This window comes from Zophobas morio, unplaced genomic scaffold (assembly GCF_036711695.1).
Source record: "Zophobas morio isolate AGI-343-1 ecotype UQ-CSIRO unplaced genomic scaffold, CSIRO_AGI_Zmor_V1 ptg000030l, whole genome shotgun sequence".
In the NCBI taxonomy this organism is placed as follows: domain Eukaryota; kingdom Metazoa; phylum Arthropoda; class Insecta; order Coleoptera; family Tenebrionidae; genus Zophobas; species Zophobas morio.
In genome coordinates this window covers 1535902-1553922 of record NW_026972135.1, presented here as the reverse complement: position 1 = coordinate 1553922, position 18021 = coordinate 1535902, and the positions used below count along the sequence as shown (strand labels likewise).

At 30.2% G+C, this 18021-nt stretch overlaps 1 protein-coding gene across 1 annotated transcript; it reads right to left on the bottom strand.

Moving 5' to 3' along the window:
- Positions 1-105: 105 nt before the first annotated feature.
- On the bottom strand, positions 106-13059 carry LOC135138243 (nose resistant to fluoxetine protein 6-like). The gene is made up of 12 exons (XM_064068169.1): positions 12980-13059; positions 12729-12886; positions 8269-8489; positions 8089-8207; positions 7851-8041; positions 7633-7802; positions 7407-7575; positions 7165-7358; positions 6970-7117; positions 465-657; positions 278-417; positions 106-226 (listed from the first exon to the last, which is right to left on the bottom strand). Exons 1-12 carry the CDS (start codon positions 13050-13052, stop codon positions 122-124), a joined length of 1881 nt encoding a protein of 626 aa, XP_063924239.1. The 5' UTR covers positions 13053-13059; the 3' UTR covers positions 106-121.
- Between the last annotated feature and the right edge of the window lie 4962 nt (positions 13060-18021).

Sequence of the window (18021 nt, the reverse complement as noted above, 5' to 3'; positions counted from 1 at the left end):
TAGTCATTCACTAAATAATAAATTCCACAAGCCGAATTTCGTAGTTGAATTAAAATTTTATTCTTATCTTTTTTATAAATGTAAAAATTTTTAAAATGGCAGCGCGCTATACCGCTACTTCTTAGATTAATTTTTTCGTTAATCCATCCATCGGTATTAGAACAAACGCAGTCAAAATGACGGAACTTAGATAAGACAATACAACATTAACGATCGTCTCGCACACCTAAAAACAACAAAATTAAAGTAGTGTCAAGAATTTCCGCATTTCATTCACCAGTGAATACTCTGACACGAAATGAGGTCTTCGTAAACCCGTGTCAATCTGTACAAACGTAAAATGAATCAAATAAGCACCAAATGACAGTCGTCCCATGGTATGCATAGAAACCCACTCGAAAGCCTTCCTTACAACACCTGAAAAAAATCTTTACCGCTACACCAAACATGAAAGATAACATAACCTCCAAGCTCTTGACCCATGCCAAAAATTAGCAACCCGACTCCAAAAACGAACAAACCCTTATCCACACTGCCGTAGGCTGCTGCAAACCATCGACTGTTGGAATAATAGTCAGTGGTCATATAGAACGAAGAGAAAAGAGGAATGCCGATGACGAGAAGTGTGGTCAAAATCCACCACAGAATCGTGTGCTTCTAAAATGTTAGTATTAATAACTAGAGAGCGGATTTTATGAAATTTGCATATCCGTTATCTTTTGCATATAAGTCTTGATATTTAATATGTGCACGAATCAAGCCAATTAGAAATGAATACAGCTATAAAAAAATTGCATATTTGCATATATTTGCCTTCTGCTGCATATTTCACGTAACGGGTGCATATTTTGCATTTTTATCAATTTTTGCGCCATTAAAAAAAAAATTGTCATTCTGTCGGCATTTGCCTAGAAAGACGAAATTTCATTAATGAAGTTGTAAATATACTGTCCTCAGTTTAAAATAAGCCGGAAATGGGTTTGGGTTTTATGATAGTTTGGAGAAACCATTGGGTGTTAAGCCGTCCTTCTAGGTAAATTCGGCCCCTATTTACTCATTTCCAATATTTCGTCACCTTAGAACTGGTTTGCCGCATATCCAGATCGCGTCAGAGGGATTTTCGCCTCTACTGTTTGGTGCAGATTTGCCGCATGTCGCACTTGGGCGAAGCGAAACATAGTTTAGATTCAGTGCTGATTTGCCGCATGTCCAAGCAGAAATCGATACAGTACCGTTATCCGTTTTTACGTACTTCCTTGCTGTTTTGCTTTTCAGCGTTAGGTTTGGGGTTGGGAAAGAAATCGTATTCAACTTCACTCGCAGAACAATAAGAATAATGTGAAATAAATAAAAAAGAGACTTAACAATTTTGATGAATCTGAAATTAAAAAAAAGCAACTGTAATTTGTGCAACTCTTTTTCTGTTGCTATAGATGTTACAAATATTTTCAAATTATTAGATTCGAAATTTTACAAATTTAAATTTCAAATAGATTTGTTGTTCGATAAACAAATAATTTAATTTTTTACTAAACAGTAACATTTTTCTTTAATTTTTTCTCGGGAATGATTGAACTTATTTTCTCTAAAGTTTTAGTGAACAAGATTTATAACGCTGCATACCAGTAAAAGAGTTCACAATTTTTTGTAGTATTCTTATTTGTAGAAACGATATTTCTACATCAATAATCACAAATAATAGATACATTTTTAATTTTTTAAATTAAAATGTTGTAAAAGTAATATGAAAATTAAAATTTTGAAGCAAAATCTGTTTAGGTGGATTTTGCTTCGAAATTTATTACTGGAACGTTTACAAAAATCAGCTTTTGACATAAAATGCTTGCAAATTTGAAACAGAATTGGAATGTTTCTTGACAATCACGCCTAATACATTTTTGACTTGTATCTTTTAAAAAGAATTATTTCCGAATTTATAGCTATTTACAATTTACGACTTACTTCAAGAACAAATTTCGTATTAGAATTTTACCTATAATAACTAAATAGATGTATGTTGTTAACTTATATAAGGTACCTTACATGGAAACGAGTAATTTGTTTTTTAATATGACATTGCCTTTCTTTATCATTCTATTTGTCTAACAATTATTGTTGTGCAATTATACGCGTGTAAATAAAAATAACTTTACAATAACTTATTTATGGGTAAATTTTTTTACCAATTAATTTAAGTGAATGGTTATATGTAATGGTAATAATAGCTGCATAAAATTCACTCACTGTTTAGGTATACCAGATATCAAAAGCTATTAAATCCAAATGTTATTGTTTATTTTTTTTATGTCTCGAGCGCAAGCTAAGGAAGTATTGTAATCAGGTTCATCGGGCGACTGGCTACTTTTATGGCTTCTCAACGTTTCATGACTCCTATAATACGAAAACATAGGTCTCTCGTTTCCGGTTGATAAAACGCTGACCAACATTTGTAATCATCCTCCCCATCATATAACGTCATCTCCAACTTTTACAGCAATAAATGTTATATAAATTTTAAAAAATAACATACTTTTTCATTTGTTGTTTATTGAGATTTTACACTAAGCATCCAGATTGAATTGAATTACCATAACCCTAATTTCTTGAGATTTTGGAAACAGGATATACTACATACATAAAGAAAGTTAAAAGAATTTGAAGTAATGTAATGATACTCTTTTTACATCAACATACTATTATTTATCAATTAATTGGGCATCGTCCAAAATACTGTTCATAAATTATAAGTGCAGGAAGTTTATGCAAAAACATGCAAATACATTTTTTGCGTATAATAATATGTATTGCTTTATTATTAAATATCTACTCATTTATAAGAATTATTAAAATTAGTAAAAAAAAGTATTCAAGTCTCTGTCTAGTTTAATACCTTACCTTATTAAAATAATAAGTTTAATCAATTATGTAGTTAGCAAACAATGACGTTTAATTTATACTTAGTAGGGTTCACGGCATTAACTTTTCACATTGCATGTTTAATTCGGAGTTATAATTTGAGAATATAATTTACCCGTTTATTTATTTTTGTAGTTTAGTAGTACTTCAGCAAATTTAGAAAACTGTATGTTATTTAAAAATACGTGACAAATCACGAGGCCAGGCAATCTAGAGATCTGACTGCTGGTTTGCGCGGGAAATACTGCATACTTTTTAGATAAAAGGAGTCTATGATAAGCGCACGTAGGAGATGATAGACAGAGAGCTAATATTTAGAGCTAATGTATTGGAAAGAAATAGGACAAGTTTACGTGCGCACACCACAGCCTCCCTTTCTTCTCTAAACAGTTTGGGATCATACCATAGTATCATAAATAATAATTGACAAAGAGTTCGCAAAGGAATCCAACGGAAATATTTATACAATTGTTTACAACTACCAGTACAAATAATTCTTTCATTTTCAACTGAAAAGCGTATAACTATATTAAGTACTAGATATTATGGAGTTACGGGTAATCAAATAGATTTGGGTTGCAGTCAACATAATTGTCACTGATACATAAGACATGGAAACGAATGATTTATTTCCAAATCCAAATATACTGCATTTACAGTTTTAAACAGTATCACTGCTAATTTTCTCTGGTTGCCCGACAATAGCTACTTGTAGTCAATATCCACGTAATGTAATAAAATACTGGAATCTAATTGTTTGAGACAACAACCTATTTTTACCCGAGTGTTCTTTATCAGTTTGAATATTTTATATAAAAAAATTACATATTAAGCTGCAATTTTAGTAGGACTGCAGCCGCCTTTACTCCGCCAATGCAAAGAAAATATCATTTTATTATCCTTTGTAAAAATAATTCCTTTCTGTAAAACACATTTAAATTTGGTACTCCGTATTTCGTTCACAATTCACCATTTAACAATGGAAATTAACAATGCATAATTTGGATTCTACAGTTTTTAGGAAAAATGAATGACTGCAATGAGTTTTATTAAATGTAGATTTTATATAAAAATAAAGAAAAATAAGTCTCTTTATTTTAAAAATATTTAGAAAAAATCGAATCAAAACATCAATAACTTAACATTCATTGTTCGTTATACTTAGTTAACTACTTCACCACGAGATTTCTAATATGGTTTCAATTTTTCATTTATTTCACATTATGAGTCCTTGCCGTATTACTTGTTCTGCGCGTGAAGTTGATTAAGAAATCTTAATCTTTATTATCTCTGAAAAATGTATCTATTATTATCTGTAATTATTGATGTGGAAATATCATTTCCACAAATACGAATACAGGTATGCAGCATTATGAATTTTGTTGACTAAAATTTTAGAGAAAATAAGTTCAATCATTTCTGAGAAATCATTAAATAAAAATGTTACTGTTAAGTAAAAAATTAAATTATTTGTTTAACGAGCAACAAATCTATTTGAAATTTAAATTTGTAAAATTTCGAATCTAATAATTTGAAACTCAATCTTTCTTAAAAAAAAAATCGAAAATATTTGTAACATCTATAACAACAGAAAAAGAGTTGCACAAATTACAGTTGTTTTTTTTTAATTTCAGATTCATCAAAATTGTTAAGTCTCTTTTTTATTTATTTCACATTATTCTTATTGTTCTGCGCGTGAAGTTGAATACGATTTCTTTCCCAAGCCCAAACCTAACGCTGAAAAGCAAAACAGCAATGAAGTACGTAAAAACGGATAACGGTACTGTATCGATTTCTGCTTGGACATGCGGCAAATCAGCACTGAATCTAAACTATGTTTCGCTTCGCCCAAGTGCGACATGCGGCAAATCTGCACCAAACAGTAGAGGCGAAAATCCCTCGGACGCGATCTGGATATGCGGCAAACCAGTTCTAAGGTGACGATTTCTGTTCCTCATTTAAGTGTATTAATAGTATGTTTGTGATGGTCGAAGCGACGTTATCCTGTTATTTTTCATCTTGAGTTAGCACTGAAAGAATTCAAAGCGGTACACGAGTGCCAATATGTCGAAGTTACCTCAAATTAGTTTGTGGATTAAACCTTTTCCCGAACTTATTCTTCAAGAAGGAACGGTATTTTGTCGCGCTTGCTCCAAACCGGTAAGTACATTTTTTTAAATTAAATATCATAATATTTTTCACACGGAATCACTAGCTGTCAGAATGTGAACGCCTAATTTTTTAAATAAAATACATTTGGATTTTTTATTTTCAATTTGTTGTAATAGATAGTATGTTTTACAAGAATTGCACAAATAACGTTTATTTTGTTGATAGGTGTCTTCAAGTCGTAAATTCCTGATTCAGCAGCATATTAATACACCATTACACGTCGGAAAAGTTTCCAAGATGAGTGGGACCAAGGTTCAACAATCCCTACGCCAGAGTTTGGCAAGTACCAGTGAAAAAAATCCGCAAAATTCGTTTAATACAGACTTATGTGCTGCATTTATTGGCGCTAATATTCCCTTAAAGAAATTAAACAACAATAGTTTACGCTCATTTTTGCAAAAATATTGCGCTCCACATAATATACCAGACGAAAGCACAATACGTAAGAATAATATTAATTCTGTTTTTAATGACACAATGTGTTGTATCCGACAAAAAATAGGAAGTAATTCTATCTATTTTGTTGTGGATGAAACAACAGACAGTTGTGGTCGATATATTGCCCACTTATTAATAGGTATTCTTAATGAAGAAGTTGTAGGTAACAGTTATCTGATTTGTACAAAACAAATTGAAAAAACGAATAACTTAACCATAACAAGATTCATACAAGAAGGACTCACCAATTTTTATTTACCTGAAGCAGTTCCTTCGGAAAAAATATTACTGATGTTGTCTGATGCTGCACCGTACATGATTAAAGCAGGGAAAAATTTAAAAATATTTTATAATAATTTAATACATGTAACATGTCTAGCACACGGAATTAATAGAGTAGCTGAAGAGATTCGCAACCAGTTTCCCAAAGTAAACAATTTTATTACTAATGTGAAAAAAATATTTTTAAAGGCACCCTTAAGAATTCAATTGTTTAAAGAAAAACTCCCAAATATTCAATTACCTCCTCAGCCTGTGGTCACACGTTGGGGTACATGGATTGAGGCAGCGATTTATTATGCAAATAATTATTCTCAAATCAAATCAGTGATTTTAGAATTTTCGGACACAAGTCAATGCATAATTGAAAGCCAAGCGTTGTTAAAATCTAATGATTTATCTATCAATTTAGCTTTTATAAAAGCTAATTATTCATTTGTGCCACAAATTATAACGGGCTTAGAAAAACAGGGCATGTCTTTAACGGAATCCATTGGACTGATTGAGCAATTTGACATTTCATGTGAAAAGGTGAAAGGGGGCATTGGGGTCTTAATCAATAAAAAATTCAAGGAAACTCTCGCCAAAAATGAAGGTTATAAAACATTGTGCATGGTAAAAAAAATTATAGAAGGCGAATCAGCCGAACTAGAAATGCTACCAGAAATTATATGCAAATTAAAAAATGCACCAATTACATCTGTGGACGTAGAACGCAGCTTTTCTATTTATAAATCCATGCTTTCGGACCGCCGGCAAAACTTTCTACTTGAAAATTTCGAAAAATATTTAATAATAAATTGTTACAAAAATAGTAATTAAATGGTCGATTTAATATTTCTTAATTTGTATTCTTTATACTTATTTTTTAGAACAGGAATAGTAGATCTTTAAAAATGTTATTTATATACCTATCTATTTTTTGTAATAAAACGTAAACTCGATAAACTTGTTTTTGTAATTTGTAAATAAATATTATTTTGTTATTAAGCCTTTTTTTTATTTTGGGGCATATGCAAATGCATATCTCTGCATATATTAAAAAAGTTACTGCATATTTGCATAAATTTGATGCATATTATATGATCATATTTCTCAAAATTTTGCTGCATATTTTCCGCTCTCTATTAATAACCAAATGGTACTAACGTATCGCGGTCTCACCCTTTTCGTAAAAAATCTTTCACTTTGATGCTTTACTTGTAGGTATCCAAAGAGAAGACCGAACACAAGTCCTGCCAGATTCGAGTAAGTGCTTGTCCACGTTGCTTGCCATTCTTTCGACGCCAAAAACTTGAAGCCGTACGATAACCTAAAACACGATTCTGGTGTTAGAAGTCTTCCTCTGACCAAACTTACTCTGGTGTGAAGATCACCGCAAGTTCAAAATTATTCCAAGCTAGATAGACAAACATGAAGATCACTTGAAAAGCAGCTACAAAACTTAGTGCTAGAAATAAGTGTTTTGGTTTCTTTTGGGTTAACCAGAGAATAAGGAGTCCTAGGACGGTGAACTGGAAGTCCACTGATAGGTACCATGTGTGGATCAGACACTGGAATTTGTCTTCAGAGAAAGGGTGACTAAAATTGCAGCGATTTACCACTCCATCGTCGATAACGAAGTTGTTGAAGAAGAGTAAGTTCGTCCACCATCTCGCTCTACACATTTTGTATTCCGTTCCCATTACTGGTTCCCAGAAGGGGCCACGGGAGAGGTGAACCAACCATGTGGCATGCAAACCTATTAGTACGATTTCTCCTGTGGCAAACCTGGAATTTTGTTATATTATGATAGAAGACCAAAATCAGTTGGCTTTACTAGTTTACCTGAGGTACCTTCTTAAAATCGAGCGCACAACATAATCCAACCCCACTTTGCGGTCATGTTCCATCTTCTTGAAGAAACTTACAGCTACCAACCACGACGACATCACAAAAAAAACTTGGACTATCATTCCCACTTGTGCCAAAATCATGTTAAACAAAGTGTTTGTGGTCTAAAATAAAGTGTCAAAAGAGTAACTTTATTTTATTTTTTAGCTTACTTGTTCGACTCGAAGTGGGTTTAAAACCGGGGTACCTCTTCCAGACCCAGCCACATGCACTAGTATGACCACGATAGAAGTAGCAAATCGCATAGTTTGCAAAAACATCATGTAGTTTTTGGTTTTGTGGCTAACTGTGATTAAAGACCTCACATTATCCACCACAGAAAATACAGAAAAAAAATTTTGAACTGAAACAAAGTATCAAAGTGTGCTTACATTTTGCTACGTACTGTACTCGACGATGTTTTGTTTTCGTGTTGGCCAGGGTCAACTTTAGTTCTAGCTTGATATTTAGCAAATTCCAACCAAATTGTCGTGGTAACCACAAACAACACGTAAATTCCTAACAAGGCACTAAAAAATAATGACAAAATACGTAAATGTCAAATGTTTTATTTTGAAATTTCGTACTAACAGGATGACCACATCGAGGGTCCCTATCTCGTGTTTGAAATTTTTTGTCTCACATTGTATAGCGCTAATTTCGCCTAGGAGCCCCAAATTTTGGTACTGGGTGGTGTAGCTTTGGCTTAAGCACTCTGAAAGGGTGCCGTTGAAGTTCGAACAGTGCGTTGAAGCACAAGTGCCATAACGTAATAAATCGTGACGGTAATTTCGGTCGCTTGAACATACTTCCTGTGAACAAAATTGGTCGAAGAAATGTTTTCTTTATTTTTTCAATTTTTCTTATTTTCGTTTTAAAGGCGTAATAATAATTATGATTTTTGAAATTTTCCTCTTTTTTAATTTTAGGATTTTAGAATTTTTCTAGTTTTTAATTATTAGATTTTAAATCTTTTTCGTTTATTCGATTTTTAAATTTTTTGATTTTTAATTTTTCAATTTTTCAATCTTTCAATATTAGTTTTTTGACTTTATAATTTTGACGATTCAACATGTGTTAAAAAAAATAGCGTCCCACCTATATGACTCCTTTTTCAAAACCATTTATGCTGTAGGGAAAAAATAATTTTAAAAATTCTTTAGTCTTTAGTGTAAAGGCCTTCAAAATTTTTTTTCATTACTTGGTGTTGGGTAACAGAAATCTATCTATCTAAATCGATATTTTGTTTTGACGCAAAGAATTTTTTAATGATTTTTTTCGAACTTAGAGTCGTGAATTTACACATATATCCTTGAGTTGGTGCGTCAGTTTTTGAATACCTGTATAATTTTTCTATTTTTAAGAGTCTTGATTTTTAGTTTTTGAATATTTCAATTTTTCGTTTCTTCAGTCCGTCGATTTGAAGTTATTTCCGTCTTTTCAGTTTTGTTGTTTTTAATTTTTTGCGATTTTCTAGTTTTTCGATTTTTAATTTTTCGATTTTTCAAAATTTCGAATAAAAAAAAATTAAAAAATTGCAGAATTGTAAAGAAAACTAAAAAAATCGAAAAATTGGAAATTTTCGACTTTTGAAGTTTTTGATTTTTCAATTTTTCGATTTTTTAAGCTTACGATTTTTCGACTTTTTCATAGTTGTTTGAATTCTCATTTTCCAGTTTTTTGATTTCTCAATTTTTTGGATTTTTCTTTTAGTTATGGGATTTCTCAATACTTTTTGATTTTTCTTTTATTTTACTTTTTGGATTTTCAATTTTTCGTTAAACTGTAGATTTTTCAGTTTTTGGACGGTTTTATACTTCAACCTCGCAATTTTTCAACTTTTTGATGTTTTAATTTTTCAATTTTTAACTTTTCTCCTCGATCCTCATATTTTTTTATTTCTCGATGTATCAATTTTTTAATTTTTCGATGTTTCTATGTTTGGATTTCTCGGTTTTTCGATTTTTACTTTTGGGCTTTTCAATTTTTCGATTTTCCAATTTCTCGAAATTCTGGAGTTTCGATTTCTTGATTTGTCGATTATTCAGTTTTTCGATTTTTAAATTTTAGTTTTTTGAATTTTTATTTTTTGGTTTTTTGATGTTTGGAGTTCTCGGTTTTTCAATTGTGCAATACCTATATTAATTTAAACTTTAAATTTTTTAATTTCTCGATTTTTTTATTTTTTAGTTCTTTAGTATTTCTATTTTTCAATTTTTCTCTCTGACGTTGCTAAGTTTTCCGATTTCTCAATTAATCTATTTTTGACTCTCCCATTTTTGGAATTCTCGAAGTGTCGATTTTTCAGTTTTTCAGTTCTTCTTTAATTTCTCAATTTTTGAATATTTCTTTCAGTTTTGGAATTTTCCACTATTTTGATTTTTCGATTTTTCTTTTTTTTTATTTTTTGGATTTTCAGTTTTTCGTTTTTTAAAGTTTAGATTTCTCAATTTTTCAATCTTTAAATATTTTAATCTTTCAATTCTTAAAATTGTTATCAGTTCTTCTATATTTTAATTTTTGCATTTTCCAATTTTTTAAATTTTTTAGATATCGATTTATCGAGATTCGAATGTTTTGATGTTTTGATTGTTCAGTCTTTCGATTTATCAATTTTTCCATTGTTAACTTTTCGATTTTTCGAGTTTGGCCTATTTCAGTTTCTCATTTGTCGATTTTTCAACTTTTCGACTTTTAAACTCCTCGATTTTTCGATCTTTTGATTTTTCGATCTTTTGATTTTTCGATTTCTCAATGTCTCAGTTTTTGAATTTTTCGATTTTTCGATTTTTCAGTTTTCCAATTTTTTAAATATTCGAGATTCGATTTCTCGATTTGTTGATGTTTCAGTTTTACGATATTTTTATTTTACAATGTTTTAAATTTTAGATTTTTCGATTTTTCGATATTTTAATTCTTCAATTTTTAAAATTTTTCAAGTTTTGACGTTTCTGAATTTTCAGTTTTCCGATTTTTCATTTAATCTATTTTTTGATTCTCCCATTTCTCGACTGCCCAAAGTTTCGATTTTTTAGTTCTTCAGTTCTTCAACTTTTCGATTTTTCGGGTTTCTGATTTTTAATTTTTCAATTTTTAAAGTTTGCGATTTTTCGACTTCGCTTTTTTGACTTTTTGATTTACCAATTTTTCAATTTTTTAATTTCCCAATGTTTGCATATTACGTTCAATTTTGTGATTTTTCAGTTTTTCGATTCTTCAATTTTTCTTCTGTTTTTCAATTTTTCGAAAGTTCTGGATTTTTCAATTTCTCGACATTTTACTTTTTGGATTTCTAATTTTTTGTTTTTTTAATTTGACGTTTTTTAGATTTTCGACTCTTTTATACTTTGATTTCTCAATTTTTCAACTTTTCGACTGTTTTATAGTTTGATTTCTCAATTTTGCAACTTTTCGATTTTTAAATTTTCAATTTTTAAAATTCTAGGTTTTCGATTTCTCGAGTTTTCAGTTCATCTGTATTTTTCATTTTTTCGAATTTTGAAATTTTTAAGATCTCGATTTATCATTTTTGCATTTTTAACTTTTCGATTTTTCGGTTTTGCAATTTTCTAATTTTTTAAATTTTCGAGTTTCCATTCCTCGAATTGTTGATTTTTCAGTTTTTCGATATTTAAATTTTAGATTTTCGAATTTTTATTTTTTTGATTTTTTCATATTTTCATTTCTCCATTCTTCAGTTTTAGGATATTTTTATTTTTCAGTGTTTTAAATTTTTGATTTTTTGACGTGTCTGAATTTTCAGTTTTCCGATTTCTCAATTAATCTATCTTTTGATTTTCCCATTTCTCGACTTCCCAGTGTTTCGATTTTTTAAACTTCGGTTCTTCAACTTTTCGATTTTTCGGGTTACTGATTTTTCAATTTTTCAATTTTTGAAGTTTACGATTTTTCGACTTTGCTGTTTTGACTTTTCGATTTCCCAATTTTTCAATTTTTTATTTTCCCAGTGTTTGCATGTTACGTTCAATTTTGTGATTTTTCAGTTTTTCGATTCTTCAATTTTTCTTGTTTTTCAATTTTTCGATATCTCGAGTTCTGGATTTTTCGATTTCTCAACTTTTTACCTTTTGGATTTCCAATTTTCTGTATTTTGAATGTTAGGTTTTTCAAATTTTCGACTGTTTTATACTTCGTTTTCTCAATTTTTCAACTTTTCGATATTTTAACTTTTCAGTTTTTAAAATTCTAGGTTTTCGATTTCTCGAGTTTTCAGTTCTTCTGTGTTTCAATTTTTCAACTTTCCGAATTTTGAAGTTTTTGAGATTCAAAGAAATTCGGATGTTTCGATGTTTTGATTGTTCAGTCTCTCGATTTATCAATTTTTGCATTTTTAATTTTTCGATTTTTCGATTTTGGCGTATTTCAGTTTCTCATTTTTTCGACTTTTCAACTGCTCGATTTCTCGATCTTTTGATTTTTCGATTTTTTAATTTCGGCTTTTCGATTTTTTTCAATTTTTAAAATTTTCGAGTTTCGATGTCTCGATTTATAATTTTTCAGTTTTTCGATTTTTAAATTTTAGATTTTCGAATTTTCATTTTTTCGATTTTTTGATGTTTCGAATTCTCCATTTTACAACTTTACGATATTTTAATTTTTCAGAGTTTTAATTTTTAAATTTTTAGATATTTTTTAGTTTTTCAAGTTTTGACGTTCTTGAATTTTCAGTTCTTCGTTTCTTTCAGGTTTTTGATTTTTCAATTTTTCGTTTTTTAAGCTTTAGGTTTTTCGAGTTTTCAGCACTTCTATATTTCAATTTTTCAATTTTCGAAATTTTAAATTTTCGATTTTTCAATTATCCGATTGTTCAATTTAATTAATTCTTAGTTAAACAAAAATTAGTTGGATCTAAATAATAGTAATCTTATTAATAATAATAATAATAACAATCCAATAACTAAGTATGTAATATTAAAGCCTATACATTTGACAACAGTTGGTCCAGTAGTTTCGGAGATTACGTATCTCATAAAAATCAATACAGACGCCAGATGGACAGACAGACTGAAACGGGAGACCAAAATACTTACTTGAATTATTTTCCAAATTTTGGTCGAATTTTCTGGTTTTTCTGGACGTAGCTGTAGTGTGAATGTACAATAAGTAGGGTCTGCTTCAATACTGTGGTACAAACATTTGTCGTAGTCCTCAAACTGGAAAATGTCCGGCATGAGGTCATAGTCTTTCCCTTAAAAAACATTTTTCATTTACTTTATTACCAATGTGCTACTACGAAATGGAATTTTTTGTAAATATATACTGGTTAACACAAAAACTCTACCTGTAATTTCGGAAAAACAGCTCCATTTTCGATTAACAAAAATTAACAAAAATAAAACATGTTTCGAATTCATCACAGTGTTTACAGATCTGGGACTTCAAGGTAACTATTATTTAAAAACAAGTAACGAAAGTATTATAAGGCTGATTTTTAATTGAAAGTATAATAATGTAGTGGTTTAGGAATCCGGCCAATTAAGTTTTTTTTTTTGATGGAATAATTAGTAGGTAGTCACCTTTGTTTTGGATGTCTTTAAAACCACAACAGTGCGTGATTTAAACATATCTATTCGAAGCAAAAAATGGTATTGCAGTTGAATTTTTGTTTAGATCGTTACTTAAACTGGAATAATATTTGTTTATTTTCGAATGCTACAGTTCTTGCGGCCACAGTTTATTAATTATTATTATTTACAATGTGTTTTTATGCAAAAAACCTGATTGAAGCTGACGTGTTTCTTCAATTTTTGAAGGTATGTCTGGTTCGATTAGTGTTGTAAAAAGAGATGTTAATTAACGTGGATTATATTTTGTTTTATGGAGTCATAGCCAGAGATTGTTTGTTGATTAGCAAAACTAAAATTGTTATTAATTTTTCTTTTGGCAAAAATTAGCACAGACACGTTGTTGTTCTCAAAACACCAAAAATATCAGCAGTTACGCTGTGTTCTAGAGCGCATTTTTTTTTTCTTTAATATATTGGATTATAAACCACATTGGCAGAAGCATATTATTTTCACAGTTTAAATAAAAATTTTTTCGGAAAGATTTCACAATGTGGTTTAGTCGTTTCAAAAATTGCCGGAAACGGAAGACCTAATTTTTCGTATTCTACAAGTTATAAAACGTCCAGCAGAGTATTATATATTTATCTTTAAATACAAAAAAGTCCCTAACTTTCGATTTCAATTTTTTCTAGTTCCAGGCAGAAACTACGATGTTTTTTTAAATATCTCAGATAAGTTCTAAATTTTCCTACATGATCATTGATCAATTATTTGTACAGGTGTGTGCACTTAAGGTTTATCAAATCTCTCAGCAGAAAAACAAAATACTTATTGATGGTAAAAATAAATTTTATCTCCATACTTCAAAAGATGCAAGTTCACAATCTGATAAATATCAAACTTTTTGAAATTTGACCGGTATACCCATTACACGATAAGTAATAATAATAACTAATAATAACTTTATTTTGTCATGTTTCAATGGAATAAAAATAAAGATAAGCAATTCTACAAGGTTTTGACACATATATATCTTTCTATATGTATTCTGTGTGTTTTATATTAACCAACTGAAAATACAAATACATGACAAGCTTAACGTAAATTAAACGGAAAGTCGTCTATAAACACGCGAAACAGTAAGAGTCCCAATATTGACCCTTGCGCAACTCTTTTTGCCAATGTGTCTTATGGGTAGCTAGTAAGTGCTGTTATTTTTCGTTATTTGAATTTTTTTTTCTCTTTCTCTTTAATCTGATCCCGATATAATAAATTAAATTATCGTTTGATAATTTTGCCATCTAGGGAGATACAAGTAAATCTAGGAGTTGAGTTTGTGAAGATCTGCATTCAGAACTTTATCGGTTTATATAGAAATCTGTAACAGACACCCAACCCACAAACAATTCATGGCATATTCATTAATAATAAAGAGAGAAAGAAAAAATAAACAACATTTATAATTACATTAATCTGGTCCCATTTATTTTTGGAAAACTGCTAACCTTAGAAGTTAAAATCTAAAGACAATTTAATGAAGCACAGGTATAGATTTCTATAAAAATATTAACAAACGAAATACAGATGGCGCCTCTTAGGCTATTTCTGGATTTTCTGGAGGATTCATGCAAATAATATTTCGAGCACTTAAGAATTTTTAAAATTTCTCAAACTTTGTCCACATTTCATTTTGTCACTTTTGTAAAACTGTGTGGCCAAAAATTATGAAAAAAAAACGTGTTTTCTCTAAACTAGTTTTTTTAACCAAAAAAAAAAGTCATAAGTATTTCGTAAATGGTAGGAGCTGCGGAAAAAATGATTTCTAAAGTAACTTCTGGAGGTCGAAATCTACAAGAAAAGGTCTTTAACTGAATTTCGAAAATGGTCAAAAATTGTAAAAATTTTTATAAGTCAATTTATGTGATATATATTTTCCAAAAATAAGTAGTTATAACTGTCACATTTCTATGGGTGATTTTCGAAAAATGCTAAGATTTATCGAAGAAATCATTCCAAAAGTAACTTCTGGAGGCCAAAATCTACAACAAAATGTGTGTGCTTAAATTTCGAAAATGGTCAAAAAGTGTTAAAAAAGGTTTTATAAGGAAGGCATCCGCAAAAAAATCTGGGATATAAAGTTCGATGTGCTGATTTTTAAAGCAAGATTTTAAAAATATTCGAATTGAAATTGGAGGTTAAAATCTACAAGAAGTCTTCAGTTACATTTAACTGAAGACTTCTTGTAAATTTTCACAATTATTGAAAATTTTATTACGTTTGGAAAAGTGGCCTAAAAATCCAGTGAGATATAAATTTCGACATGCTGCTCAGGGCAAGATTTTAGAAAAATTTGGACTGAAATTCATTTTTTTATTTAAAACCTGTCTTTCAATTCTCGAAAAATTGCAGGAACTATCGAAGAAATGATGCCGAAAGTAACTTTTGGAGGTCAGAAGACAAGAAAATGTCTTCAGTTGAATTTCAAAAATTGCGACAAAATGCCGAGATTTATATTTTTTAAAAATCTAAAGTACAAAAGTACTATCGAAAAAATTGTACCGAAAACAACCTTTACAGGTTAATATCTACAAGAAAATGTCTTTTGTTTCATTTCGAAAATTGTCAAAACATGCCGAAATTTTCAATTTCATTCATTTACCTAAAAATCCCCATAGAGATATAGATTTCCACGTGCTGATTTAAAAAATATAGCGTGTAAATGGCCTTGGATTAAAATTCTTTTTTCTTTAATCTAATAAACACTGTCATATTTCCTAGGGTGATTTTCGAAAAATGATGGGAGTTATCGAAGAAATGATTTCGAAAGTAATTCCTAGACGACACAATCTAGAAGAAGAATTTGAAAGAAGGTCAAAAAATGCTTCAATTTTCATAATTATTTTTCAAAAACCTGCTCAAAAATCCGAAAAAACTGGGATATAGGGTTCAACGTGCTGATTCCAAAAATATAACGTGCTTAGGATGCCAGGATGAGAATTTAGATATTATTATTATTATTATTATTTAAAGCGATCGGGCAGAGACCTAGGCCTGTTATGCCTGCGCTACAATTTCATTAGGTACGAACCCCAATGTTGAAAAACCCTATTGCTGATAAAGTACTGCAATTGAGACAGGGCGGGTGGGTGGGGCTTATATTTTTCCTTTTTTTCCTTAATATACGTAGTCATCTTTTCACAACATACATTGAAAACAGATGACTACGTAAATTTCGAAAAAAAGGGATAATATAAGCCCCGCCCACCCGCCCCATCTCAATCGTGATGATTTTTTGATCCGTCGTAAGTTGTGTTGCTATGTGAAACATGTTACATTTTGCCTTTTTTTTCTTAATGTGTGTAGACTTATTTTGATAACAAGAAACTTAAAACATTGTCAAAATGATACATTTTTGCTAGGAAATATGGAGTTTATAATTATGGGGCGGAGCCTATTTGCAAAATCGATATTTTCTTATTCATTTTATTATTCTTAAAGCATGTTAAAAATGTTAAATTTATTTTTAACATGCTTTAAATTTCTTGTTGCGAAATGAAGTCTACACATATTAAAACAAAAAGGCAAAATGTGAGCCAGGAGAGGTGGGGCTTAAATTTAGCCCTTTTTCTGTAGATACATTATCTTCTTTTCACCAAATATTTAAGAACTTATTGAAAATGGTAAATTTTTGTAGGGAAATTTTGATTATACACTTAAACTCCGCCCCTCGCTGTGACAACGAATGAAATGAATTTGGGGTTAGGGCGGGTGGGTGGTACTTATTTTTTGACTTCTTTTTTCTTGACATATGTAGTTTTCTTTCGACAACACGATATTTAAAACATATTTCACATGCTAATTTCTAGTAGAGAAAATAAGGTTTTTTATAGCCCCCACCCCACATAACGAATAAAAAAAGATCATCACAACTGAGATAGGGTGGGTGGGCGGGTGGAGCTTATGCTTTGACTTTCTCTTCGTAATGTACATACTTGACTGTTCTATGGTACGTACTCACTCTCCTTTCAACAATAGCTTAAAATGTCAAATGGTGAATTTGAGCTTAGAATTATCTGTTAGATATCGTGTTGTTGAAAGAAAACTATATATTAAAAAAAAAGCCGAGGATCCAGTTTTAATGGATTTAGGAAATTTTAATATTCGTTAAAAATAGTGTAGGCGTTAGGTTAATAAAAAGAAAGTCCATTATTTGAAAAAATATTGTTGAAACCCATTGGACCCATTTTATCCAGTTTGGACCAATTTTGGCAATTTTATTATTTTGTTTGAAATGGTGCAGGCACCAAATATTTAAAAAAAAATATCTTCGTTTTAATAATTTAATCATAATTCTGAAGAACTTTGTTACAAGCAATTTTATGGCCTGATTTCGTCCAATTTTGGTCAATTTCGGAAATTTTTACATTTCGTTAAAAATCTTGGAAGAGCCAAATCAATATTTGTTTCTCATTATTAGAGAAAATATCGTTAAAGCAAACATAGATTTATCATCCTCAGATATTTGATACAAGATAAGCACTTTCCTGGAATGACTGATTTGAATCAGTTTGGATCGGTTCCAATAATTTTAACATTTAACAACATATGTGATGTGATGTGACCACGAAAGATCAGAACTAATGGCAACACCCAAATCTCGACAACAGACCGCTTTGACACGTTGCGTGCCACTTTACTTTTACTTTTACTTAATTACTTACCTTTTTTACTTAACTACTTAATTCACAATAGGATCAAACTCCAAAAAATAATATGGTACAAACTCACCAAAAAGCAGTCGAATCTAGGGAACGAC